The sequence below is a fragment of the Thalassophryne amazonica genome, chromosome 9 (assembly GCF_902500255.1).
Source record: "Thalassophryne amazonica chromosome 9, fThaAma1.1, whole genome shotgun sequence".
In the NCBI taxonomy this organism is placed as follows: Eukaryota; Metazoa; Chordata; class Actinopteri; order Batrachoidiformes; family Batrachoididae; genus Thalassophryne; species Thalassophryne amazonica.
This window is the reverse complement of record NC_047111.1, coordinates 59,578,902-59,604,974: the sequence shown is the minus strand read 5'-3', so window position 1 is coordinate 59,604,974 and position 26,073 is coordinate 59,578,902. Positions and strand designations below refer to the sequence as shown.

The following is a 26,073-nucleotide window of genomic DNA, read 5'->3' as shown; positions in this document are numbered from 1 at the left end:
CTGGTAATTCTAGTGTTAAAACCATATTCACTCAACTAATAATATGCATCACTTTTTACCAAAATTGGAGCAACTTTAACTTTTGACCCCTGTACAAATTGAAATTGACCTTTGTCACCATTCTTGCTGTTTTTACCCCATAACTCCAGAACATTTATTTACAGATAGTCCAAACTACACCTTTTTGGAATCTTTATGATCAGACAAACAATATGGAATACCTTTCAATATGATTGGAGCATTTTTAAATTTTGACCCCTGTGTAATTCTTCGATTGACCCCTTCTTGGCCGCCTATTTAAAGTTCATGTGGCCACTTTTCATTTTTAAAAGAGTAATGTCTAAGGAGTATGTGTGCCAAATTTGGTGCTTGCATCACCATTTGAAGCATTTTTTTCAGTTATCTGCTGCACTATTGTTAAATATATATTCTTAAACACCGGACAAAATCTGTGTAAACAGGTTAATGAAAAAACACTAAACTGACCTGTCAAGACTTTTGCTGATTATTCAGATCATCATATCTCAGACTGATTGAGGAGTGCAAAAAATGTATAAAATTCTGTTTTATCTCATAAAATACAGGTCATCTGGAAAGTATTCACAGCGTGTCATGTTATCCACATTTCTTATGTTACAGCCTTATTACAAAATGAATGAAATAATTTTTTTCCTCAAACTTCTACACACAATACCCAATAATGATATTGTGAAAAAGCTTTTTTAAGATTGTTGCAAATTTATTAAAAATACAAAAACTAAGAAATCACATGTACAGAAGTATTCACAGTTTTTGCCATGAAGCTCAAAACTGAGTTCAGGTGCATCCTGTTTCCACTGATCATCCTTGAGATGTTTGTTCTGCTTAATTTGAGTCCACCTGGGGTAAATTCAGTTGATTGGACAAGATTTGGAAAGACACATACCTGTCTACATACAACCCCTGGCAAAAATTATGGAATCACCGGCCTCGGAGGATGTTCATTCAGTTGTTTAATTTTGTAGAAAAAAAAGCAGATCACAGACATGACACAAAACTAAAGTCATTTCAAATGGCAACTTTCTGGCTTTAAGAAACACTATAAGAAATCAAGAAAAAAAATTGTGGCAGTCAGTAACGGTTACTTTTTTAGAGCAAGCAGAGGGAAAAAAATATGGAATCACTCAATTCTGAGGAAAAAATTATGGAATCATGAAAAACAAAAGAACGGTCCAACACATTACTAGTATTTTGTTGCACCACCTCTGGCTTTTATAACAGCTTGCAGTCTCTGAGGCATGGACTTAATGAGTGACAAACAGTACTCTTCTTCAATCTGGCTCCAACTTTCTCTAATTGCTGTTGCCAGATCAGCTTTGCAGGTTGGAGCCTTGTCATGGACCATTTTCTTCAACTTCCACCAAAGATTTTCAATTGGATTAAGATCCGGACTATTTGCAGGCCATGACATTGACCCTATGTGTCTTTTTGCAAGGTATGTTTTCACAGTTTTTGCTCTATGCCAAGATGCATTATCATCTTGAAAAATGATTTCATCATCCCCAAACATCCTTTCAATTGATGGGATAAGAAAAGTGTCCAAAATATCATCGTAAACTTGTGCATTTATTGATGATGTAATGACAGCCATCTCCCCAGTGCCTTTACCTGACATGCAGCCCCATATCATCAATGACTGGAAATTTACATGTTCTCTTCAGGCAGTCATCTTTATAAATCTCATTGGAACGGCACCAAACAAAAGTTCCAGCATCATCACCTTGCCCAATGCAGATTAGAGATTCATCACTGAATATGACTTTCATCCAGTCATCCACAGTCCGCGATTGCTTTTCCTTAGCCCGTTGGAACCTTGTTTTTTTCTGTTTAGGTGTTAATGATGGCTTTCGTTTAGCTTTTCTGTATGTAAATCCCATTTCCTTTAGGCAGTTTCTTACAGTTCGGTCACAGACGTTGACTCGTTTTCTCCCATTCGTTCTTCATTTGTTTTGTTGTGCATTTTTGATTTTTGAGACATACTGCTTTAAGTTTTCTGTCCTGACGCTTTGACGTCTTCCTTGGTCTACCATTATGTTTGCCTTTAACAACCTTCCCATGTTGTTTGTATTTGGTCCAGAATTTAGACACAGCTGACTGTGAACAACCAACATCTTTTGCAGCATTGCGTGATGATTTACCCTCTTTTAAGAGTTTGATAATCCTCTCCTTTGTTTCAACTGGCATCTCTCATGTTGGAGCCATGATTCATGTCAGTCCACTTGGTGCAACAGCTCTCCAAGGTTTGATCACTCCTTTTTAGATGCAGACTAACGAGCAGATCTGATTTGATGCAGGTATTAGTTTTGGGGATGAAAATTTACAGGGTGATTCCATAATTTATTCCTCAGAAATGAGTGAGTCTATATTTTTTTCCCTCTGCTTGGTCTAAAAAAGTAACCGTAACTAACTGCCACAATTATTTTTCCTGATTTCTTATAGTGTTTCTTAAAGCCAGAAAGTTGCCATTTGAAATGACTTTAGTTTTGTGTCATGTCTGTGATCTGCATTTTTTCTACAAAATTAAACAACTGAATGAACATCCTCCGAGGCCGGTGATTCCATAATTATTGCCAGGGGTTGTATAAGGTCCCACAGTTGACAGTGCATGTCAGAGTACAAACCAAACATGAAGTCAAAGGAATTGTCTGTAGACCTCTGAGACATGATTGTCTCAAGGCACAAATCTGGGGAAGGGTACAGAAACATTTCTGCTGCTTTGAAGGTCCCATTGAGCACAGTGGCAAGCTGTACTCACTAGGAACACCACGTTTAAAGATGTTTGAACATGATTGAAGTTGTTAAGACTACGAACACCTGGAAGTGATGCAGATTTGTTGAATTGGGATGAAATTTTTGAACAGCTCGAAAATTTCACCCCATTGATGACCATAACTACTATGTATACCAAGTTTGTTCAAGATTGACAAAGGATGGATCAAGAAGTTACTGTGATGCTTCAAAACACGCCCCAGTTTGCTATTAGGGATGAAACTGGAAGGAACAGCACTCTGTGGAATAGGGGTATTATTACCATTAGTAAAGTTACTGCAAATGTTTGTGTAAAATTCCTGTTATTATAATCCAGTCAAGAAATTTTGTTCTTTACCTCAGAGAAAGCAGGGGAGAAGAGAGATATTGACACAAATGCTGGCCGCTTTGTACGTTACCAGTTCACCCCCGCGTTTCTTCGATTACGGCAAGTTGGTGCCACGTAAGTATGAAGTATATGTGTGCAAATTTTTGTTTCACCCAACATGCACAAACTGGAAAGCTGCCTTGCGCACGCCAATAGGTCACAACGGAAAATAAACCAATATCTGGATATTAAAAGAACCAGATATTAGGATCCATGGGTATGAAGACAGCCTGGGCTACAGCAATCTGACATTTGACCCCAGTGACCTTGACCTTCACCCACATGGTTAACATCTGGCTGATCTTGCCAAAGCAAATCTGGAATCATCTCAGCGTGTACTGTATTTGTATAAATCAGTTTATAAAACAAATTTCTTGACTTTGACCTTTGACAAAATGAATCTTTTGAGGCCAGTGTTGGGGTCAGCCTACTGTACATTCAAATGCCAAGTTTACACAAACACAGCAAAGGAACCTGGGATGAGTAGGCTAACAAATAGACAGGCATACATGCATGACCTTGACTCCAATGATTGACTTTTGGCAAATTTGAGCTTGCTGGTCAACTCTCAACCACACCTCCATATCTGGGTGATGTTTGGTATACATCAGAGAGAAAAGCTAAAATTTTGACCTTTGACCCAATGACCTTGACCCCAGTGATTGAACATTGATCAATTTGATCTAGACTAGACAATTCCAGAAAAGCTACATATGTATGTGCCAAGGTGGTGGCAAATCCGAGGTGGGGGGGGAGGCTACAGTTTGACATTTAAACCCAAGTTGCCCTTCATCCATGTACCATGTTTGGTGGTAACTGCACAAAAGACGTGAAGAATATGGGAAGAAAAAGACAAGCATTGGCGAAATTACAGTATTGTGTTGTTGTATATTACAGTATTGTTGATGTGCATTTCTCTGACTCTTTGATTTCTTGTGTTTTTCTGTCTCTTTCTCTCTTTGGTATTTTTCCTCCAGTGTTGAGTTCACCGTCGGAGACATGCCAATAGAAAACTTCAGGATGATTGAGAGACATTATTTCAGAGAGAAGTTACTCAAGAGTTTTGACTTTGAGTTTGGTTTCTGCATGCCGAGCAGCAAGAACACCTGTGAACACATCTACGAATTCCCACCTCTGTCTGAGGATATCAGTAAGTTCCCCTCCACACATACAGGAGAAATCAGGTTGCAACCTTTGTGCCTCATTCACCATTTTACAAAAAGATCAGGTGTGTCAGGTGTTTCACGCTCAAACACACAGAGGTCAAAATGGAAAAAAACTGAGTTGCATTAAATGTTGACTAAGTCAGCGTGTTGCACTCAGTATAAAATTTGCTTTCCCACTGAACATGTGGTTCTGAGAGAGGCGACTTGGACTTTTTGCCTCAGCCAGAACCTATCTGCCACTTGTTCAACATGTCTGGAATTGTTGCAGGCAAGAATTTTATCATATGCATGATAGAAATTTGTAGGAGATTATATGTAGCTTGTTTGTGTTGTCATTTCCAAAGCCTAGGTCTTGGCCTTGATGACCATTACTGCTTATTAGTACAGACTGCAAGAAAAACACCTCCGCTCCTCTTTCCATGACAAAAACTCCTGTAACAGTGGAATGTGCCGTTCATTTCCAAACTGGACGCTGTGTTTTATCCGGGACGTCGTCTGACTAGCACAGGAATTGTGAAAAGACGTGGACATCAGCACTTTTTTGGCACATTGAGACAGACGGAGGAATTCCGCGCGTCGCGGCAGTGCCGCATGGCGCAAAGCAACGCCGTGATGAAGCCTCACGGGACATGTTCTGGCATGTCCAGGCACATCCACAATTTCTCGTGTAATGACTCGATGGAAAAACCACCTACAGCTGTCTGAACGCCATCTCAAAGCCGTCCTGTGAGACCAAAATGGAGGTGGTTTTGTCTCGCTCCAGTAGCGAATCCATCGTGACGCGCGAAGCCTTCGCTCGGCTTTCCATGACAAAATCTCTTGTTAAAAGTGAAATCTGCCGGAAAATGGTTGATGTCCAGCTCTTGTGATAACCAGAGAAATGGCACACGATGGTCACAGATCCAGACAGCCATCCGTTTAGAAATGAAATGGTCGTTCAGCTTGTCGATGGCGGCTTCGGAGCACGGCGCGCCCCACAGCCGCTGGGGGCCGTCCTTAAAGCGACAGTAACACTCCTTATTCTCTACCAAGCCCGTAACATTTTCACTGAAAGCCAGATAAATTTTTCTAATGGTTTCCAGCTGCCAGTCTCTAACAGTTTCTGAAAAAAATTCTGATGGGAAAAAAAAACTAAATTATTCCGCCATTTCCTGACAATGAAAATCCGACGAGGGGGCTGGACCACTCCTCACTCAAAGCCTGCTCACAGGCGAATGACGCAACCGACAGGCGTGGAAAAACTCATGTATGCGCACGAGGGTTCAAGCTTGTCTGACGCAATCACACGTGATTCAAATCCATATGGTTTTTGAAAAAAATAATAAGGTCGGATAATTTTCTAATAGACCTCGTATACCAGAATGGCTCATATTCTTCGGTGATGTTTTTTTTCTGTGTTGGCAGTCAGAGAGATGATCCTGCACCCATATGAGACGCAATCTGACAGCTTCTACTTTGTGGACAATAAGTTGGTGATGCACAACAAAGCAGACTACTCCTATAACGGTGGAACATAGAGCCAGCACACGGACTCCACGAGACCCTGACCTGAAGGACATTTAGAGCACACTGGTGTGTCTCCCATAACCAATCCAGTTCTCTCTCTCTCCCCCCCCCCCCCCCCCCCCCCCCCCCCCCCCAGATGAAGGAAAGGGCTCCTGCTCATTTTGCGAGGACACTGTGCATGGAAGTCAGACGGTATGACGATCTGTGTGTGTGTGTGTGTGTGTGTGTGTGTGTGTGTGTGTGTGTGTGTGTGTGTGTGTGTGTGTGTGTGTGTGTGTGTGTGTGCGTGCGTGTGTGCACATACACATGAACACGGAGTAATGGCAGTGTGCGGCCTGATGTGGCACTGTCATCCTGCAGCATCACAATAAATGTGTTTGGTCCAAACCAGGAAGCAGCACCTTTGGAAGATAGCACATGATCCCCCCCCACCCCTAGCCAAGTTGTGTAGTTAAAGGGGGGAACTCTCTTCATCTTGAAATATGTATAGAAATTATTTTTTCATTCCTGTAAATGTTAGAACAAAGTGTGTCTGGCATTGTGTTTTTACAATTTAAAGGGGTTATATTGTGCAGATCTGGTTTGTGTTAAACATTCTCACAGTCCCACAGCTTTGTCACTGTGCCCATTGAACCTACCCTCCAACATGCTAACTTTAAGACTAAATCTGCTTTGTCTGACATACGTATGTGACGAAAGTAAGTCTATATCTGGGAGACGTCTCCACAGACACACCTGACATAAGAGGAACTCACACATCACAAAACCATGTGACTTCTAGACAAACCACATGACAGTCAGCATCTGTACAGACATTGTGTGTCTGAAGGCTTCAATCTCCACTTTTGGTTCAGCAATTCTGTAGCGCATTGGTTATGACAGTCTGGACAAAGAACCTGGATTTTTGGAGTTTTTAAGCTAAGAAAAGTTCTGAAAACGTCAAAACTTGGTATCATACTTTTTCAGGACGTGTATGTTTCCAGTGGTTTTGCATCTTTCAGGAGCTGTCAGACAGATTAGCAACAGCAAATGATTTTTTTTTTTCAGATATTTACAGATCTGTAGCTTCACACGTAACATGTTCCCCAGATTCCCCAACCTTCTGATACGTCAGTTCAATTCAGTTTATCTTTACAGTGTCATATCACAACATCTGTCACCTCAAAGCCCTATGCACAATAAGGTCTAGGCCTTACCCGCCCCACGCACGTTGGCGACAGTGTTACAAAAAAACTCCCTCAATGTTGTTTGATTATAGGAAGAAAGCACAAGCAGACCAGACTCAGTTTTAGATTATTTCCTGACATTCCTGAGCTGTCATGCTTTCTTAGTCCTTAGACAAGACACTTCTTCTGCATTGTCTCAGAGTACTCAGCTGTAAATGGGTATCAGCCTTGGCTGGGGAAGTAACCTTTGTCAGACTGGGGTCTGTTCCATCCAGGGTTTGGCTGGGGGGCGCTCACGGGCTCTCATCCACTGCACACCATGGAATCCAATATGGAAGGACCAGCATTAATGGGGCTCAGGTACCACATAGGGCTTATTTATTCTACCTGACACCAAGCCTAACTTTGAAAGGCTTAAATTCCTATGAATACAATCATAATACTAGCGGAGCGCCGCGCAGTGCCGCACAGAGCTGCAGAGCGAAGCTCGCTCTATGGTAGACGGAGGCACAAACCAGAAATGGCACCAAAAATCTCCCCCAGTGGGGAAAAAGCCACAAACCGTTGTTGTAAAAAGCCACAAACCGACGGTAGATGAACATAGACATTATAAAGAGGAGTAGTTGACGCATTGGTTGCTGAGTTGCAAGAAATTCAGCTGCCATCTTGGACCAGTCGTTGTAGTAATTCTATCACAAGGCACAGTGAAGTAAAGTCAGTTTTAAGCAGAAACGAGGCGATACTCTGTGATGCTTTGACATGACTGACGTGCAGTGAACGCAGCAGCTAGGGTAGCTATGGTGCTCAGATCGCGTCTTTTATGATGAAATAATGCTGAATTTATGTGGAAATGATTGTTGTACAAAAGCTTCAGATATCTGTCGCTGAGCTAGATGATGACTGGAGTGCAGTTTGAAGCAGAAACGAGGTGATAATCCGGGAACCGCAGCTAATGTGCAGTGAAGGCAGGGCGGACCGATTTTTAGGGGGGACCATTCAGTCTGTGACACCGAGACATTGTAGATGTGTCATACATATTAACAGCTCAGCTAATTAACCACTGATCTACCTGCTCTACTTCTTGTACTTCTACATACAGAGCTATTTAAACTCTATCAAGAGTCTTTGTTGGGAGGGTCAGGGAGAAGTCATACCAGAGGAAAGGTTTGTCTTCTGTTTGTTTAAAATGCTGTCATATTGAAGCTGTAAAGTAGTACACCATACCTACAACATTAAGGCTTGGTTGTTAAAACCCATGAAGGTGTGTTATCTGTCTGATAGGTGGCAGCAGTTTCCTGTAAATCTCTTACACATGTTCTGGCTTTGTAAATCCCTATATAAGTATTGGTCAGAGATTTTTAATGAACTATAACCACAGTCTCTCAGTGGGTGTTTGAGGGGTTTTAGCTTTTGTTATTCCACTGACTAGAAAACTAATGTTTCATGATTTTAAATTAACATTGCTCCCCCTTCATATTCACTGAATAAAAGACATCCTTTATTTTCTTAGATGGATAACAATTCAGACTTTTATTGAGAAGGACCTCTAACCCATTTGGGAAACCATAAAGTGCATTCTTTCATCTTGTTAAGACAATGCATTTCCCACTCAGTCCACGCTGAATAAGATTTTTAAGGGTCAGGTGAAGATTAGGCTCAAGTAAGGTTTGGTTAGAATTAGGTTATGGTGATAGTTAGCGTAGGTTAATACAAGCAAAGCGCTGCACAGCAGCTCGAAGCTCGCTCATGATGCAGGGAGTCCCAAACAGAAAAGCCAAATTTTGAGTCCACAGTGAAACAGGAAATGTCAAACACTTCCTGGATCGACACTTCCTAGATTGACAGACAGGAACTCATGTAATCTCGAGGGAACTCAGTGGCAAGTTCACACTGAAACAGGTAGTGCCACATTTTGAGTCCACGGTGAAACAGGAAATGTCAAATGTCAAACACTTCCTGGATCGACACTTCCTGGTTTGACAGACGAGATCTCATGGAATCTTGTGGGAACTCAGTGGCAAGTTCACACTGAAACAGGAAGTGCAGAATTTGGTGTCCACATTGAAACAGTTAATGTCAAATGTTGAACAATTCCTGGCATGGTATGAGCTAGAGCAGAGGCCAGGGTTGCACTGGACCCACCTGAAATCTGATTGGACACAGATGATTGACATGACCCGGCACCGCACGTCTGGATGAATGAAAAGAGCTGCAATTTGAAATCACTGAGTCATACTGACTGCTAGGTTCCTCCTGTCCAGTAGTTGGTGCTGTGTACGGAGACACCCAAAGAAGCTGCGGAGCACCCCAGAAGCTGAAAGGTTTTAGCCATGCTAATGTTCCCCTGAAGCATTTACTCAAAAAAAGTCTGAAGGACCTAAATGACATGGTGAGATGCTGAAGAGCTTCGCTCGTTCATGCCCGCGACATTTGCATATTATTAGGATTTCTGTTATCTCATCTTACTCATTGACATGAATTTTGTGTTTTTCCAGATTTGGAGTATACGTATTCTTGGTAACTGGGGATTTCTGGAGATGATCACTTTTAGGTCAGATGTATCTGTGTAGACGTTACCCCATTCTGGGTCTCCTGCTTGCTTTGTGAAACATGTCCACTGAGACAGTCTGTGATAGTTTCTGGAGGAGCTGAAAATGGGATTTTTTTTTATTTTTCATGCATCGCATTAGTGTCTATGGAGTAGTTTACCTGCTAACTTTGATGTCCGTTTTGAAGACATTGGTAACTTATATTAGCCGGCTGAAAAGGTGAACAATATGACCCCTTTAAATACCATTTTGTGTGTGAGAGTTGGTTTCTGTGTGATTGTCCAGTTGGTGTGAAAATGTTCAAATGCATTAAATTAAACTTTAGTAATAGTGAAGTGTGACTATCCAGGTTACAGTGATAAGATCCCCTTCCAAAACCTGGATGCTCGTTTTGTAGGCAGAAATTTTTAATTTAAATATCAGACTTGTTTGTTTCCTTATTCCTTGATTCCTTTTTTTTCCCCCTCTAGTTGTGTAATCCATGTTGATCGTAAATTGTAGGTTTATTGTCTTATTGTCTCCAGTGTCAACAATAAGGAAACTCGTAAAGCTGATCTGATCTGACCTTATAAATGGACTTTGTCATCCATGTCCCAATCTTCATTTCCAGTCTCATGGTTTAGATTGTAAATGTGTTGAGAGACATTGTGTGTATCCAACTCTTCATAAGATTAAAAAAATATATAAAGGAAAATTAGGATTTTTAAATGTTATTGCTGAACCAAATGAAGGAAGGTGAATGGAGTAAAGTGAAATGCAGCAGATGTGTTGCACTGAGGAATCGTTCCTATAGTCAGGTGACAGGTCCATAATTATTGGGACAATGATGCTTTTTTGTGTAATTTTGCTTCAATACACCATCACAACAGCACTGGCATAAAACAAGATGTGTTTGTAGTGTAGACATTCATGTTTAATTTAACACTTTCAACCAAAATATCACATTATTGATGTAGGAATTACATTTTTAGACACTGCAAGGAAATAGACAGACTATAAGGATTAATTTTCGACATAAATAATCACTTTCACAGCTAGTACAGCTAGTTTGCTTTTGACAAGTCAGGGGATGGATGCATGAACATCTCAAAGTTACTGAATTTGTATTAGACTTTTATTTTAATCAGTAAATAATGAAGTCTGGACTAGGCAATTTTCAAGACCAAGACCTTACAAGACCAATGACGGAAGCCACCAAGACAGCTCTGGAGGAATTATAGACTCCTGTGGTTGTGACTGGATGGAGAGACTGTGCATAGTGCGACTTACCACACCAGTCACAGCTTAATGGTGGAGCAGAGCAAAGAAGGAATTAAACACACACAAAAAACAGATATAATCTAAGAAAATCCTTCTTTGTGCCTGAAAGACTTTCCTGTCTGATCCATTACATTTGGTATCTGAAACTGGAGGAACTGTGCATAAAATTGGCTATAACTCCTGAATGATTATTGATGTATTTTTGTTTCAACACTTAAAACAAAGTTGAGTTGTACATGCACATACTGACTGTTTCAAATCCACAGTGGTTTTGTACAGAAGCATAATTGCAACCAAAAAAAAGTTTCACTGGCCAAATACCAATGGAATTGACTGTACAACTCCCTTTTTTGTTGTTTTTCTTGTAAACGAAATGCAATCTTTTTTTTGTGTTTTGTATCAGTCCTTTTTCTCTTGTTTTCATTGTGTTACCTGTTTTCTGCCTCTTGTATAGTTTCATCTTGTTGTTTTGAACTCTGACACATTCAAGTGACCTGACACCATTGGTCAGTTATGCCACTTTTTTCTGTTTCAACAAGGAAATTTGAGCCGTAACGTGACATGAACGATGACTAGAATCAGAGCTCAAACTATTTTTCATACATTTGTACTTTGTATCTGTGAAAGAAGACTTTATCAAACTGGATGAACCTGCAGTGAACAACTTCCTTACTTGTCTGATGATCTGATGACATGTTTTAGAGATGGCCATCGGGATCGCAGGTCCCACTTTTGTGCAAGGTCTTTGTTTGGTGGATCGGCACAGGTGTCTCCTGCTGTGATGACACAATGGGAATCTGTGCAATTAGTTACGTTACAGTGCATCCGGAAAATATTCACAGCGCTTCACTTTTTCTACATTTTGCTATGTTACAGCCTTATTTAAAAATGGATTAAATTATTTTTTTCTTCAAAATTCTACACACAATACCCCGTAATGACAATGTGAAAAAGTTTTTTTTTTTTTTTAATTTATTAAAAATAAAAAAAACTAAGAAATCGGATGTACATACGTATTCACAGTCTTTGCCATGAAGCTCAAAACTGAGCTCAGGTGCATCCTGTTTCCAGTGATCGTCCTTGAGATGTTTCTGCAGTATAATTGGAGCCCACCTGGGGTAAATTCAGTTGACTGGACATCATTTGGAAAGACACACACCTGTCTACATATTAGGTCCCACAGTTGACAAGCATGAAGTCAAAGGAATCATCTGTAGGCCTCAAAGACAGAATTGTCTCGAGCAGTGTTGTATAAAGTACCGGAAAATCACACTTAAGTAAAAGTACAGACACCCATTAAAAAAATGACTTTGGTAGAAGTTCGAGTCACCAATTGAAATGCTACTCAAGTAAAAGTCTTAGAGTATCTAGTATTTATTGTACTTAAGTATGACAAGTAATGTACAACTAAATGTACTCAAGTATTGAAAGTAAAAGTACAAGTAAATGTTAATAATCAAAAACGGACTGATTTTTTTTTTTATATTACAAAGTTTATCTAGGCTTGTAAATGACTGGCAGTATTAGTCAAAATACTGAAAATTGTGCACATCACACAAAAACACTTCAGAAACAAGGTTTCAAAACCTAAATGAGAGTAGGCTACTCACTAGGTGTTCAAAGGAAACAGTTATTCATTTCTATATGTATTTATTTATTTTCATTGTTACATGGGTTTATCTTTTCTGTTGTGTTTTGTTTCATTAGGTTCTTTTTGTCTCTTTCTCTAAAATTGTATTGTAACATTATTAGTCTATTATTATTGACTATTATTGTCTATAATGTAGACTATTATTGTTGTTGCTATTATGAATATATGAATAAAAATTAATTAAAAAAATTACAATTTGACTCTTTTACGACAACGAACGCTGAGCCATTAATTATACAGAAAACAATCAACACAAACGTGCTGATGCGAACAGCTTAATGCTAACTTTAACATTGAAAACGCCATAGACATGCTAAGGCGTTAGCATCGGTCCCGTTTTTAAGTTCTAAAATACATCTATCAACTGTGTCAGAAGACCAATAACAGATCGGTTTTACATAAAAATATTAAATGTTACTCACAGACATATGCTCTTCACGGTTTTAGTGGGGAAAAATTAGGATAAAGCGAAATTAAACAATGAATCCACGAATCATAGATCGAAGCACTGCTTCGATCTGCGAATCACTGCTTTGATTAGTTCAAGGTTCAAAGCAAAGCCGCGCTGCAGAAAAGTTGATTACAGACCAGCTGCAGGTCTGTAATCAATGTACAGAAATGAGCATTTTCCTGACAAACACCCCCCAAGTGCACAACAGTAAAAAAAAAGCCGACTCGACATGCCTCATGACAAATTGGCCTGACTTTGTTGCAGTCAATAGTTGTTTCTGGGTGAAAACACGACTTTTTCGTGTGTGTGGGGGTTTTTTTGTAAGGAATAACGGCATGGCGCATAGAAAATGTATCGGAGTAGAAGTATGCAATTAACGTCGGAAATGTAGTGAATTAAAAGTGAAAGTAAGCTGAATTTAAAAAACTCAAGTAATTCAATTCAATTCAATTTTATTTATATAGCGCCAAATCACAACAAACAGTTTCCCCAAGGCGCTTTATATTGTAAGGCAAGGCCATACAATAATTACGGAAAAACCCCAACGGTCAAAACGACCCCCTGTGAGCAAGCACTTGGCGACAGTGGGAAGGAAAAACTCCCTTTTAACAGGAAGAAACCTCCAGCAGAACCAGGCTCAGGGAGGGGCAGTCTTCTGCTGGGACTGGTTGGGGCTGAGGGAGAGAACCAGGAAAAAGACATGCTGTGGAGGGGAGCAGAGATCAATCACTAATGATTAAATGCAGAGTGGTGCATACAGAGCAAAAAGAGAAAGAAACACTCAGTGCATTATGGGAACCCCCCAGCAGTCTAAGTCTATAGCAGCATAACTAAGGGATGGTTCAGGGTCACCTGATCCAGCCCTAACTATAAGCTTTAGCAAAAAGGAAAGTTTTAAGCCTAATCTTAAAAGTAGAGAGGGTGTCTGTTTCCCTGATCCGAATTGGGAGCTGGTTCCACAGGAGAGGAGCCTGAAAGCTGAAGGCTCTGCCTCCCATTCTACTCTTACAAACCCTAGGAACTACAAGTAAGCCTGCAGTCTGAGAGCGAAGCACTCTATTGGGGTGATATGGTACTATGAGGTCCCTAAGATAAGAAGGGACCTGATTATTCAAAACCTTATAAGTAAGAAGAAGAATTTTAAATTCTATTCTAGAATTAACAGGAAGCCAATGAAGAGAGGCCAATATGGGTGAGATATGCTCTCTCCTTCTAGTCCCCGTCAGTACTCTAGCTGCAGCATTTTGAATTAACTGAAGGCTTTTCAGGGAACTTTTAGGACAACCTGATAATAATGAATTACAATAGTCCAGTCTAGAGGAAATAAATGCATGAATTAGTTTTTCAGCATCACTCTGAGACAAGACCTTTCTAATTTTAGAGATATTGCAAAAAAGCAGTCTTACATATTTGTTTAATATGCGCTTTGAATGACATATCCTGATCAAAAATGACTCCAAGATTTCTCACAGTATTACTAGAGGTCAGGGTAATGCCATCCAGACTAAGGATCTGGTTAGACACCATGTTTCTAAGATTTGTGGGGCCAAGTACAATAACTTCAGTTTTATCTGAGTTTAAAAGCAGGAAATTAGAGGTCATCCATGTCCTTATGTCTGTAAGACAATCCTGCAGTTTAGCTAATTGGTGTGTGTCCTCTGGCTTCATGGATAGATAAAGCTGGGTATCATCTGCTTAACAATGAAAATTTAAGCAATGCCGTCTAATAATACTGCCTAATGGAAGTATGTATAAAGTGAATAAAATTGGTCCTAGCACAGAACCTTGTGGATCTCCATAATTAACCTTAGTCTGTGAAGAAGATTCCCCATTTACATGAACAAATTGTAATCTATTAGATAAATATGATTCAAACCACCGCAGTGCAGTGCCTTTAATACCTATGGCATGCTCTAATCTCAGTAATAAAATTTTATGGTCAACAGTATCAAAAGCAGCACTGAGGTCTAACAGAACAAGCACAGAGATGAGTCCACTGTCTGAGGCCATAAGAAGATCATTTGTAACCTTCACTAATGCTGTTTCTGTACTATGATGAATTCTAAAACCTGACTGAAACTCTTCAAATAGACCATTCCTCTGCAGATGATCAGTTAGCTGTTTTACAACTACCCTTTCAAGAATTTTTGAGAGAAAAGGAAGGTTGGAGATTGGCCTATAATTAGCTAAGATAGCTGGGTCAAGTGATGGCTTTTTAAGTAATGGTTTAATTACTGCCACCTTAAAAGCCTGTGGTACATAGCCAACTAATAAAGATAGATTGATCATATTTAAGATCGAAGCATTAAATAATGGTAGGTTCTTCCTTGAGCAGCCTGGTAGGAATGGGGTCTAATAGACATGTTGATGGTTTGGATGAAGTAACTAATGAAAATAACTCAGACAGAACAATCTGAGAGAAAGAATCTAACCAAATACCGGCATCACTGAAAGCAGCCAAAGATAATGATGGTTGGGATGGTTACGAGTAATTTTTTCTCTAATAGTTAAAATTTTATTAGCAAAGAAAGTCATGAAGTCATTACTAGTTAAAGTTAAAGGAATACACGGCTCAATAGAGCTCTGACTCTTTGTCAGCCTGGCTACAGTGCTGAAAACCTGGTGTTGTTCTTATTTTCTTCAATTAGTGATGAGTAGTAAGATGTCCTAGCTTTACGGAGGGCTTTTTTATAGAGCAAGAGACTCTTTTTCCAGGCTAAGTGAAGATCTTCTAAATTAGTGAGACGCCATTTCCTCTCCAACTTACGGGAGGGTTTTTTTATAGAGCAAGAGACTCTTTTTCCAGGCTAAGTGAAGATCTTCTAAATTAGTGAGACGCCATTTCCTCTCCAACTTACGGGTTATCTGCTTTAAGCTGCGAGTTTGTGAGTTATACCACGGAGTCAGGCACTTCTGATTTAAAGCTCTCTTTTTCAGAGGAGCTACAGCATCCAAAGTTGTCTTCAATGAGGATGTAAAACTATTGACGAGATACTCTATCTCACTTACAGAGTTTAGGTAGCTACTCTGCACTGTGTTGGTATATGGCATTAGGGAACATAAAGAAGGAAACATATCCTTAAACGTAGTTACAGCGCTTTCTGAAAGACTTCTAGTGTAATGAAACTTATTCCCCACTGCTGGGTAGTCCATCAGAGTAAATGTAAATGTTATTAAGAAATGATCAGACAGAAGGGAGTTTTCAGGGAATACTGTTAAGTCTTCAATTTCCATACCATAAGTCAGAACAAGATCTAAGATATGATTAAAGTGGTGGGTGGACTCATTTACATTTTGAGCAAAGCCAATTGAGTCTAATAATAGATTAAATGCAGTGTTGAGGCTGTCATTCTCAGCATCTGTGTGGATGTTAAAATCGCCCACTATAATTATCTTATCTGAGCTAAGCACTAAGTCAGACAAAAGTTCTGAAAATTCACAGAGAAACTCACAGTAACGACCAGGAGGACGATAGATAACAACAAATAAAACTGGTTTTTGGGACTTCCAATTTGGATAGACAAGACTAAAAGTCAAGCTTTCAAATGAATTAAAGCTCTGTCTGGGTTTTTGATTAATTAATAAGCTGGAATGGAAGATTGCTGCTAATCCTCCGCCTCGGCCCGTGCTACGAGCATTCTGGCAGTTAGTGTGACTCAGGGGTGTTGACTCATTTAAACTAACATATTCATCCTGCTGTAACCAGGTTTCTGTTAGGCAGAATAAATCAATATGTTGATCAATTATTATATCATTTACTAACAGGGACTTAGAAGAGAGAGACCTAATTTTTAATAGACCACATTTAACTGTTTTAGTCTGTAGTGCAGTTGAAGGTGCTATATTATTTTTTCTTTTTGAATTTTTATGCTTAAATAGATTTTTGCTGGTTATTGGTGGTCTGGGAGCAGGCACCGTCTTTACGGGGATGGGGTAATGAGGGGATGGCAGGGGGAGAGAAGCTGCAGAGAGGTGTGTAAGACTACAACTCTGCTTCCTGGTCCCAACCCTGGATAGTCACGGTTTGGAGGATTTAAGAAAATTGGCCAGATTTCTAGAAATGAGAGCTGCTCCATCCAAAGTGGGATGGATGCCGTCTCTCCTAACAAGACCAGGTTTTCCCCAGAAGCTTTGCCAATTATCTATGAAGCCCACCTCATTTTTTGGACACCACTCAGACAGCCAGCAATTCAAGGAGAACATGCGGCTAAACATGTCACTCCCGGTCCGATTGGGGAGGAGCCCAGAGAAAACTACAGAGTCCGACATTGTTTTTGCAAAGTTACACACCGATTCAATGTTAATTTTAGTGACCTCTGATTGGCGTAACCGGGTGTCATTACTAGTTACTACTATCTAGTTAACTAGATCAATCTAACTGCGCAGATTAAACAGCTAACAGATACAGCAAAACAGCAAAACACAGCTGTGCTCCGGAACAGGAAGTGATACAATACCGCAGTGAGAACCAACCACCAGTAGAGGCAAGCAAAGTCTCCCAAAAACGTACTTTTGGGAGACTGGGAGGTAAAGTACAAAGTCTCCCAAAACGTACTTAAGTACAGTAGTGAAGTATTTTTACTTTGTTACTATACAACACTGGTCTTGAGGCACAAATATGGGGAAGGGTACAGAAACATTTCTGCTGCTTTGAAGGTCCAAAATGAGCACAGTGTCCTCTATCATCTGTAAATTGGAAGAAGTTCAGATCCACCAGGACTCTTCCTAGAGTTGGCTGCATGTCTAAACTAAGCAATCGGGGGAGAAGGGTTTTAGTCAGGGAGGTGACCAAGAACCCAATGGTCACTCTGTCAGAGCTCCAGCATTCCTCTGTCGAGAGAGGAGAACCTTCCAGATGGACAACCATCTCTACAGCAGTCTACCAATCAGGCCTGATTGGCCAGACAGAAGCCACTCCTTAGTAAACAGCACATGGTAGCCCACCTGGAGTTTACCAAAAGGCACCTGAAGGACTCTGAGATATGAGAATCAATGTTCTCTGGTATGGTGAGACAAAGATTAAACTGTTTGGCGTGAATGACAGTTGTCATGTTTGGGGGAATCCAGGCACCATCCCTACAGTGACGAGTGGTGGTGGCAGCATCATGCTGTGGGGATGTTTTCAGTGGCAGGAACTGGGAGACTAGTCCATGGATTAAAGTTCTCCATCACCACGACGGATTTCCATCATTTGGAAAATTTAACCACACATACGCATGCGCACGTGGTGTCATGCGAGTTTTGGGGCAGAAATATGATACACTCACTGTCAAAGCAACATCCCATTCTGCGCTAATCAAAGCAGCAGCAATGTCAGCGTGGACTGTGGAGGAGGGGACTGTGTGAATTTTCCTTCCTCTCCGCTCTGTTTACTGCTTGCCATGAGCCACGGTCCTTCTCCTCCCTGTCTTCATAAGAACATTGGCAGACTCTCCCCAAATTGAGCGGGGTGTGGCTTTGCTTTGAACCAATGAAGCATTGATCCGATTCTGCTTCAATGGTTTGTTGTATTACATCGCTTTATCTTAACTTTCCCCTAAAGAGCATATGTCTGTGAGTAATATTTACCTTTTTATATTAAACCGACCTGTTATGGTCTTCTAAAACAGTTGATGTATTTTATAACTTAAAAATGGGACCTATGCTAACGTGTTAGCATGTCTATGGCGTTTTCAATGTTGAAGTTAGCATTAATGCTTCGATCTTAAATATGATCAATCTATCTTTATTAGTTGGCTATGTACCACAGGCTTTTAAGGTGGCAGTAATTAAACCATTACTTAAAAAGCCATCACTTGACCCAGCTATCTTAGCTAATTATAGGCCAATCTCCAACCTTCCTTTTCTCTCAAAAATTCTTGAAAGGGTAGTTGTAAAACAGCTAACTGATCATCTGCAGAGGAATGGTCTATTTGAAGAGTTTCAGTTCGGTTTTAGAATTCATCATAGTACAGAAACAACATTAGTGAAGGTTACAAATGAGCTTCTTATGGCCTCAGACAGTGGACTCATCTCTGTGCTTGTTCTGTTAGACCTCAGTGCTGCTTTTGATACTGTTGACCATAAAATTTTATTACTGAGATTAGAGCATGCCATAGGTATTAAAGGCACTGCGCTGCGGTGGTTTGAATCATATTTATCTAATAGATTACAATTTGTTCATGTAAATGGGGAATCTTCTTCACAGACTAAGGTTAATTATGGAGTTCCACAAGGTTCTGTGCTAGGACCAATTTTATTCACTTTATACATGTTTCCCTTAGGCAGTATTATTAGAATAGAATAGAATAATTCTTTATTGTCCACCGATGTGGAAAATTGTCTTTGGCTCACCAGCACAAAAAAGACAAAAAAAAAACAGTCATAAAACATTCATACAAACACACGAATAAAACAAAAATAAGATACATAAAATACATGGAAGTAAAAGAAGAAATAGAATAAGACCTAGTAAGATAAATAAAACGTACAGTAAGATCTAATAAAATGAAATAAAACAGAAGTAAAGCAGTTCAGGTTTAATTACATTGTTACGCAGATGATACCCAGCTTTATCTATCCATGAAGCCAGAGGACACACACCAATTAGCTAAACTGCAGGATTGTCTTACAGACATAAAGACATGGATGACCTCTAATTTCCTGCTTTTAAACTCAGATAAAACTGAAGTTATTGTACTTGGCCCCACAAATCTTAGAAACATGGTGTCTAACCATATCCTTACTCTGGATGGCATTACCCTGACCTCTAGTAATACTGTGAGAAATCTTAGAGTAATTTTTGATCAGGATATGTCATTCAATGCGCATATTAAACAAATATGTAGGACTGCTTTTTTGCATTTGCGCAATATCTCTAAAATTAGAAAGGTCTTGTCTCAGAGTGATGCTGAAAAACTAATTCATGCATTTATTTCCTCTAGGCTGGACTATTGTAATTCATTATTATCAGGTTGTCCTAAAAGTTCCCTGAAAAGCCTTCAGTTAATTCAAAATGCTGCAGCTAGAGTACTGACGGGGACTAGAAGGCGAGAGCATATTTCACCCATATTGGCCTCTCTTCATTGGCTTCCTGTTAATTCTAGAATAGAATTTAAAATTCTTCTTCTTACTTGTAAGGTTTTGAATAATCAGGTCCCATCTTATCTTAGGGACCTCATAGTACCATATCACCCCATTAGAGCGCTTCGCTCTCAGACTGCAGGCTTACTTGTAGTTCCTATGGTTTGTAAGAGTAGAATGGGAGGCAGAGCCTTCAGCTTTCAGGCTCCTCTCCTGTGGAACCAGCTCCCAGTTCAGATCAGGGAGACAGACACCCTCTCTACTTTTAAGATTAGGCTTAAAACTTTCCGTTTTGCTAAAGCTTATAGTTAGGGCTGGATCAGGTGACCCTGAACCATCCCTTAGTTATGCTGCTATAGACTTAGACTGCTGGGGGGTTCCCATGATGCACTGAGTGTTTCTCTTTTTGCTCTGTATGCACCACTCTGCATTTAATCATTAGTGGTTGATCTCTGCTCCCCTCCACAGCATGTCTTTTTCCTGGTTCTCTCCCTCAGCCCCAACCAGTCCCAGCAGAAGACTGCCCCTCCCTGAGCCTGGTTCTGCTGGAGGTTTCTTCCTGTTAAAAGGGAGTTTTTCCTTCCCACTGTCGCCAAGTGCTTGCTCACAGAGGGTCGTTTTGACCGTTGGGGTTTTTCCGTAATTATTGTATGGCCTTGCCTTACAATATAAAGCGCCTTGGGGCAACTGTTTGTTGTGATTTGGCGCTATATAAATAAAATTGATTTGATTTGATTTGATTAAGCTGTTCGCATCTCAGCACAGTTTGTGTGCATGTTTTCTGTATAATAAGTAATTAATGGCTTAGTGTTTGTTGTTATAAAAGAGTCAAATGTATTATGAATTGTAATTTTTTTATTTTTATTTATATATTAATAATAATCTGACTGTCGCTGATACGACAGTCGGATTCTGTGGAGACTTTTAAAGCCAGGCTGAAGACACATTTGTTATCCCTGTTTTATCATTAGTATTTTATATGATTGTGTCTTTTTTTTATTCATTTTATTTATTTTACTTCTTTTACCTTTGTATGGTTAATTTTTTTTTATTGTGTTTTAATCTCATTTTATTTTATTCTGCTTTTAAATGTTTGTGAAGCGCTTTGAGGTGATTACTCATGATTTGGTGCTATATAAATTAATAAATTATTATATTATTATAATCAGAAGAATAAGAATCAGAATCGCCTTTATTGTTATTATAATTTGCATTACAATGAGATTTGAGTGCAACTCCAAAAAGGTGCTTTCCGTGGTGCGAGTTTTAGCCAAATAAAAGATAGTGAAATTTAACGGTAAATTATTCAGAGTATTTGCACAACTAATATAAACATAAGATAAAATAAAATGAAATGTGGACTAAGTAATGTAAAACAAGAATTATATACAACTGTACAGCGATATAATAGCAACAACAGCAAAAGTAATAATAACTAATATTGCTACAATACAATTTTAGAGAAACAGACAAAAAGAACCTGATAAAACAAAACACAACAGAAAAGGTAAAACCAACTAACAATGAACATAAATAAATAAAATATAGAAATAAATAACTGTTAACTGTGAACAACTAGTGACTCCACTTCATCCCTGTTTTATTTAAGTTTAATGACAATTTGTTTCAGTCAAACATCTAAGCTGTGTTCTTACACAAGAAAAAATAAAATGCAGTAAACTGTACATTTGTGTCTTTTTTCATGAAAATAACTTATTAAAGATCACATATTACACTTTAGTCAGGCCTTTAAAATACTTTTGTGGACTCTTGCTGTAATATGTTGTCAGTGGTTGATATAGTTGCTGTAGGCATCTAAAAACGCTCATAATCGGATGAAACCTGATGGAAATCTCTCTGTGGTGTGTCGTGATGTATGTATGTGCAAAATAAAACAAAACATTACTCGAGGTATGTTTTTGACGAGAATATAACATCATAACTTTATTACAAGCTCAAACGTTGATGTTGTGTGATAAAGGCCTTTTAATAATAACTCACTTCAAGAAATAATGGCAAAACTCACATGTAAGTAAAAAACAAAAAAAAAAAAATGATTAATCAATTACTAAAATAATCGTTAGTTGCAGCCCAAGTTTGTTTTACAAGTGAGAGCATTTTACAGATTAAATGTGAATAAGCCAGTTTTGAGTTTCTCAGTGCGCATGCGTTTCCAAAACTGGTGACAGTGTTACTTTGTGCACAGCAGAACAATGTTGTCAGTTGCTTTAGGCCCTAATTTTGTATTTTATTGACGGTACAGCGACACAGCACCCATTTGGTGTATTCACCGGATTAGAACAGATCAAAATACTACAGAAGACAAAGAATTTTTACTTGACAGTTTGAAGTGAGTTTTCTTTGTTTCAGTGGGCTTCATACCCATTAAAATTCACCAGAATATACCAAATTTGACTTGCTCTTTTAAAACATTTCTGTGGTAGCACCCCCAGACCCCCCATAATCAATAGTGTGTTTTTACTTCACAGATTGAGGTGACTTTTGTTTCAGTGGGCTTCCTACTCATTAAAATTCACCAGAATATACAAAATTTGACTTGCTCTTTTAAAAAATTTGTGGGGGAGATCCCCCAGACCCCCCATAGTCAATACTATGTTTTTACAGATTGAAGTGTTTTATTTGTTTCAGAGGACTTCATACCTGTTAAAATCCACCAGAATACACAACATTTGACTTGGTCTTTAAAAAATGTTCTGGGGGAGCACCCCCAGAATTAAGACTACACCCCACCCCCACCACCCTTTTATGTACCTTTATGTTCAGGTTTTGCATTCTTTTTATGCTTTGTCTGTCTCTCCTTAGAGGCTATTTAGAATAGATTTGTATGCTGTATAATGTGTTTATTGTATTTATTGAGGAAAAAAGAGTGTGTGCTCCCACTATGCCACATTTTAGGGAATTGCTGGCATTGATTTTTGCCAGGAAAAAATTTCTGTCAGATGAAAATTTATTGCTTTAACCCATGGACTAGTCAGGATTGAGGGAAAGATGAATGCAGCAATGAACAGAGACATCCTGGGTGAAAACCTGCTCCAGAGCGCTCTTGACCTCAGACTGAGTGACTGTTCAACTTTCAGCAGGACAATGTCCCTAAGCACACAGCCAAGATGTGAAAGGAGTGGATTCAGGACAACTCTGTGAATGTCCTTGAGTAGCCCAGCCAGAGCCCAGACCTGAATCTGATTGAACATCTCTGGAGAGATCTGAAAATGACGCTCTGCATCCAACCTGATGGAGCTTGAGAGGTGCTGCAAAGAGGAATGAGCAAAACTGCCCAAAGATAGGTGCACCAAGCTTGTGGCATCATATTCAAGAAGACTTGAGGCTATAATTGCCGATAAAGGTGCATCAACAAAGTATTGAGCAAAGGGTGTGAATACTTAAGTACCCGTGAATTCTTAGTTTTTTATTTTTAATAAATTGGTAAAAAAAAAAAAAAACACCTGTTCATGTTGTCATTATGGCGTGTTGTGAGTAGAATTTTGAAGGGAAAATAATAATTTTGGAATAAGTCTGTAAAATTAACAAAATGAGGAAAAAGTGAAGTGTTGTGAATACTTTCCAGAAAGACTAGCTGCCATGTGCTCAGTAGAAAAGTGGTATTAAGTGGGTAGCATTTATTAGAAAACAAAAAGGAGCAGCCAGTCACTGAATTGTGTTGCAGTGGCTGGATTGTCAAACTGAACTTGGCTCAATTTAGCACATTTTTCTTTTTGGCATTATTGACTTGAGTTAAATTGCAGTTAACTCCACCCACTTGTTAACCGTAAATCAGCCCCTCCAGGAAGTTGCCTTGTCGCAGTTGCAGCAATTATTGCAAATTCAGCTAGTCTCTGAATTCTACACAGCCTTGCAATTTTGTCCAGTCACCACAACATTTCTGCATATTTGTACTTTCAGCCATACATGACCAAACTCAATTCCTTGTTTCTGTTTGTGAAGAAACGTGACATGAACATCTCATGTTTACACATAAAAGAGTCATCATTTTGCTACTGCATAACATGCCACGCCATGACAGAGGCCTGTTGTATTCAGATCAATTATGGTATAAAAACAGTCAAGGTGAATTCTATGAAATGAGTTGGGGGAGGTGATGGTGTAGTGGTTAAGGTGTTGGGCTTGAGACCAGAAGATCCTCTGTTCAAATCCCAGCCTGACTGGAAAATCACTAAGGGCCCTTGGGCAAGGACTTTAATCCCCTATTGCTCCCAGTGTGTAGTGAGAGCCTTGTTTGGCAGCACCATCACACTGGGGTGAATGTGAGGCATAATTTGTAAAGTGCTTTGAGCGTCTGATGCAGATGGAAAAGCACTATATAAATCCAGTCCATTAACTATTTGTGTGATTACTGATAATGTTTTAACCACTTTTAATGTATTATGCAAAGGGGAAAAAACAATAATAGTATAATATTTGCAACCATTTTTGTGGCAATTTTGGGAGTTGCTGGCATGTCTGAAGGTTCCACTCATCCATCCAAGATCAATCCAGTCCTGGGGCATATGGGGTCTACATGGGAGCTATTATTCTGTTGGTCAAGCAGATTTTTCAGTACCACTTAAGGAGACTAAACAGCACTCACAAATCAGTCTCAGTATACTGTGGCCAAACGTATGGTCATCCCAGGGTGGTACCTCTACCCAGGTATGGGTCATGAAATCCTGGAGGGACTGATTGTATGTGAAATATTACTGAGAAACACAGACAGAGCAGAGTTTAAGCAGTCCTTTTAAAAACTGCAACTAGCTGCAAAGTTAAAAAAAAAAAAAAAATACATCAGCACAGGCAGAATAAGAAATGTTACAGATAAGCTCCAATTTCTTTTCCAGACTTTTCTTTCCCCCTCGTAGAAGCCTGTCCGATTGTGCACTCACACACAGTGGACTAAATTACACATCAAACTGATTTACAACCTACAGGACATGAAAAAAAATATTAATCTGTTCTTTTTGTTGTTGTTTGTTTTTAAGTTGTTTTTGACACCTCAGACACTGGTGTGACTGATTTAAAAGAAATGAAAATAAAATCAGATTTATGGGACTTTTGAAAATAGAGTCTGGTCTCTTTCAATAATTTGAGTCACAAGCAAATAAAAGTGAGAAACACTTTGGTGACATGATTCTGCTTTATTTTCAGCATACAAAAAAAGCACTTCATGTCATTAAGTGCTGTGCGCTGGAAGCTCTGAGACATCTGCTTTTCTCTTTCCTGGAAATATGTAGTTGTTGCCATCCTCTTTCTGTCACTGATTTGCACAAGGCTCGCACCTCTTTTTTAGTCACCTTTCCCCAAATTATGGATCTTTCCAAATATAGTCACATTTTAAGATCATTTCTGATGCAGATATACAAATGTTCATTTATGACTTTCTATGTTACAGAATAAGATATATGTATTAAGAAAAAAAGAGCATAGAAAAGTGCAGCATAATAACATGCTTTAGATCTGACAAAAAGATCAGAGTAATAAATTAAATTAACTGATACAACTAACTAGTTTTGCTTTATTTACATATCATCTGCAAACAGCATCACTTGGGAAAAAAACTTTCTGTGCATCAGTCAACGCTTACTGTGTCATTGTGATAAATAGAAAAGATTTCATCCAAAGAAATGTATGTAAGGAAGTGACCTCAGTGTAAATTTTTAAAGCAGTGAAGTAACTTTTCACATCAACATGATTTTTGGCACAAGTCTCATTTTCTGACAAATCCTTCATAATTTAAATGGCCTTTTCTTTTTCCCTTCTTTAAACACATTGTGATTCATTGTTTTTCCTCTTTCTTTCGGGCGTAACTTAAGGGTTAGTGTGTGTATCATTGGCCCACAGAGGGAAGTTCTTCATGTCAAACATGACATATCCCCAGGTGTTGACAGCTAAATTAACACACAGGATCCCAACTATGTTCAGCACAAAGCCAGCTTTCACCTGGAAGCACAGAACACATCCAGACAGTCAAATCAATATTTGTGGATATTAATAAGTCACAAATGTCACAAGAATGTCTGAAAATGAACCTCTGGAGCATCAGTGTAGACCAGAAATACGTGACGTCTGCTCATG

At 39.1% G+C, this 26,073-nt stretch overlaps 2 protein-coding genes and 1 long non-coding RNA gene across 4 annotated transcripts in view; 2 read left to right on the top strand and 1 right to left on the bottom strand.

Moving 5' to 3' along the window:
• The window catches only part of LOC117517205 (protein unc-119 homolog A-like), a 71,534-nt gene extending 65,625 nt beyond the window's left edge, over positions 1-5,909 (top strand). For both annotated transcript variants that reach the window (XM_034178145.1, XM_034178144.1), the window contains 3 exons: positions 3,151-3,250; positions 4,153-4,325; positions 5,746-5,909. In XM_034178145.1, coding sequence (XP_034034036.1) covers positions 3,151-3,250; positions 4,153-4,325; positions 5,746-5,858 — 386 coding nt within the window. In that variant the 3' untranslated portion in view covers positions 5,859-5,909. The remainder of the gene's footprint in view (positions 1-3,150; positions 3,251-4,152; positions 4,326-5,745) is intronic.
• Positions 5,910-6,118: 209 nt separating this feature from the next.
• LOC117517204 lies at positions 6,119-25,726 on the top strand. The gene is made up of 3 exons (XR_004562679.1): positions 6,119-6,137; positions 16,196-16,201; positions 25,647-25,726. It is a non-coding gene; the product is annotated as an uncharacterized LOC117517204 (long non-coding RNA).
• A 47-nt stretch (positions 25,727-25,773) lies between these two features.
• Positions 25,774-26,073, bottom strand: part of slc13a2 (solute carrier family 13 member 2) — a 46,656-nt gene continuing 46,356 nt past the window's right edge. Inside the window, exon 12 of the mRNA XM_034178143.1 lies at positions 25,774-25,938. Coding sequence (XP_034034034.1) covers positions 25,807-25,938 — 132 coding nt within the window. The 3' untranslated portion in view covers positions 25,774-25,806. The remainder of the gene's footprint in view (positions 25,939-26,073) is intronic.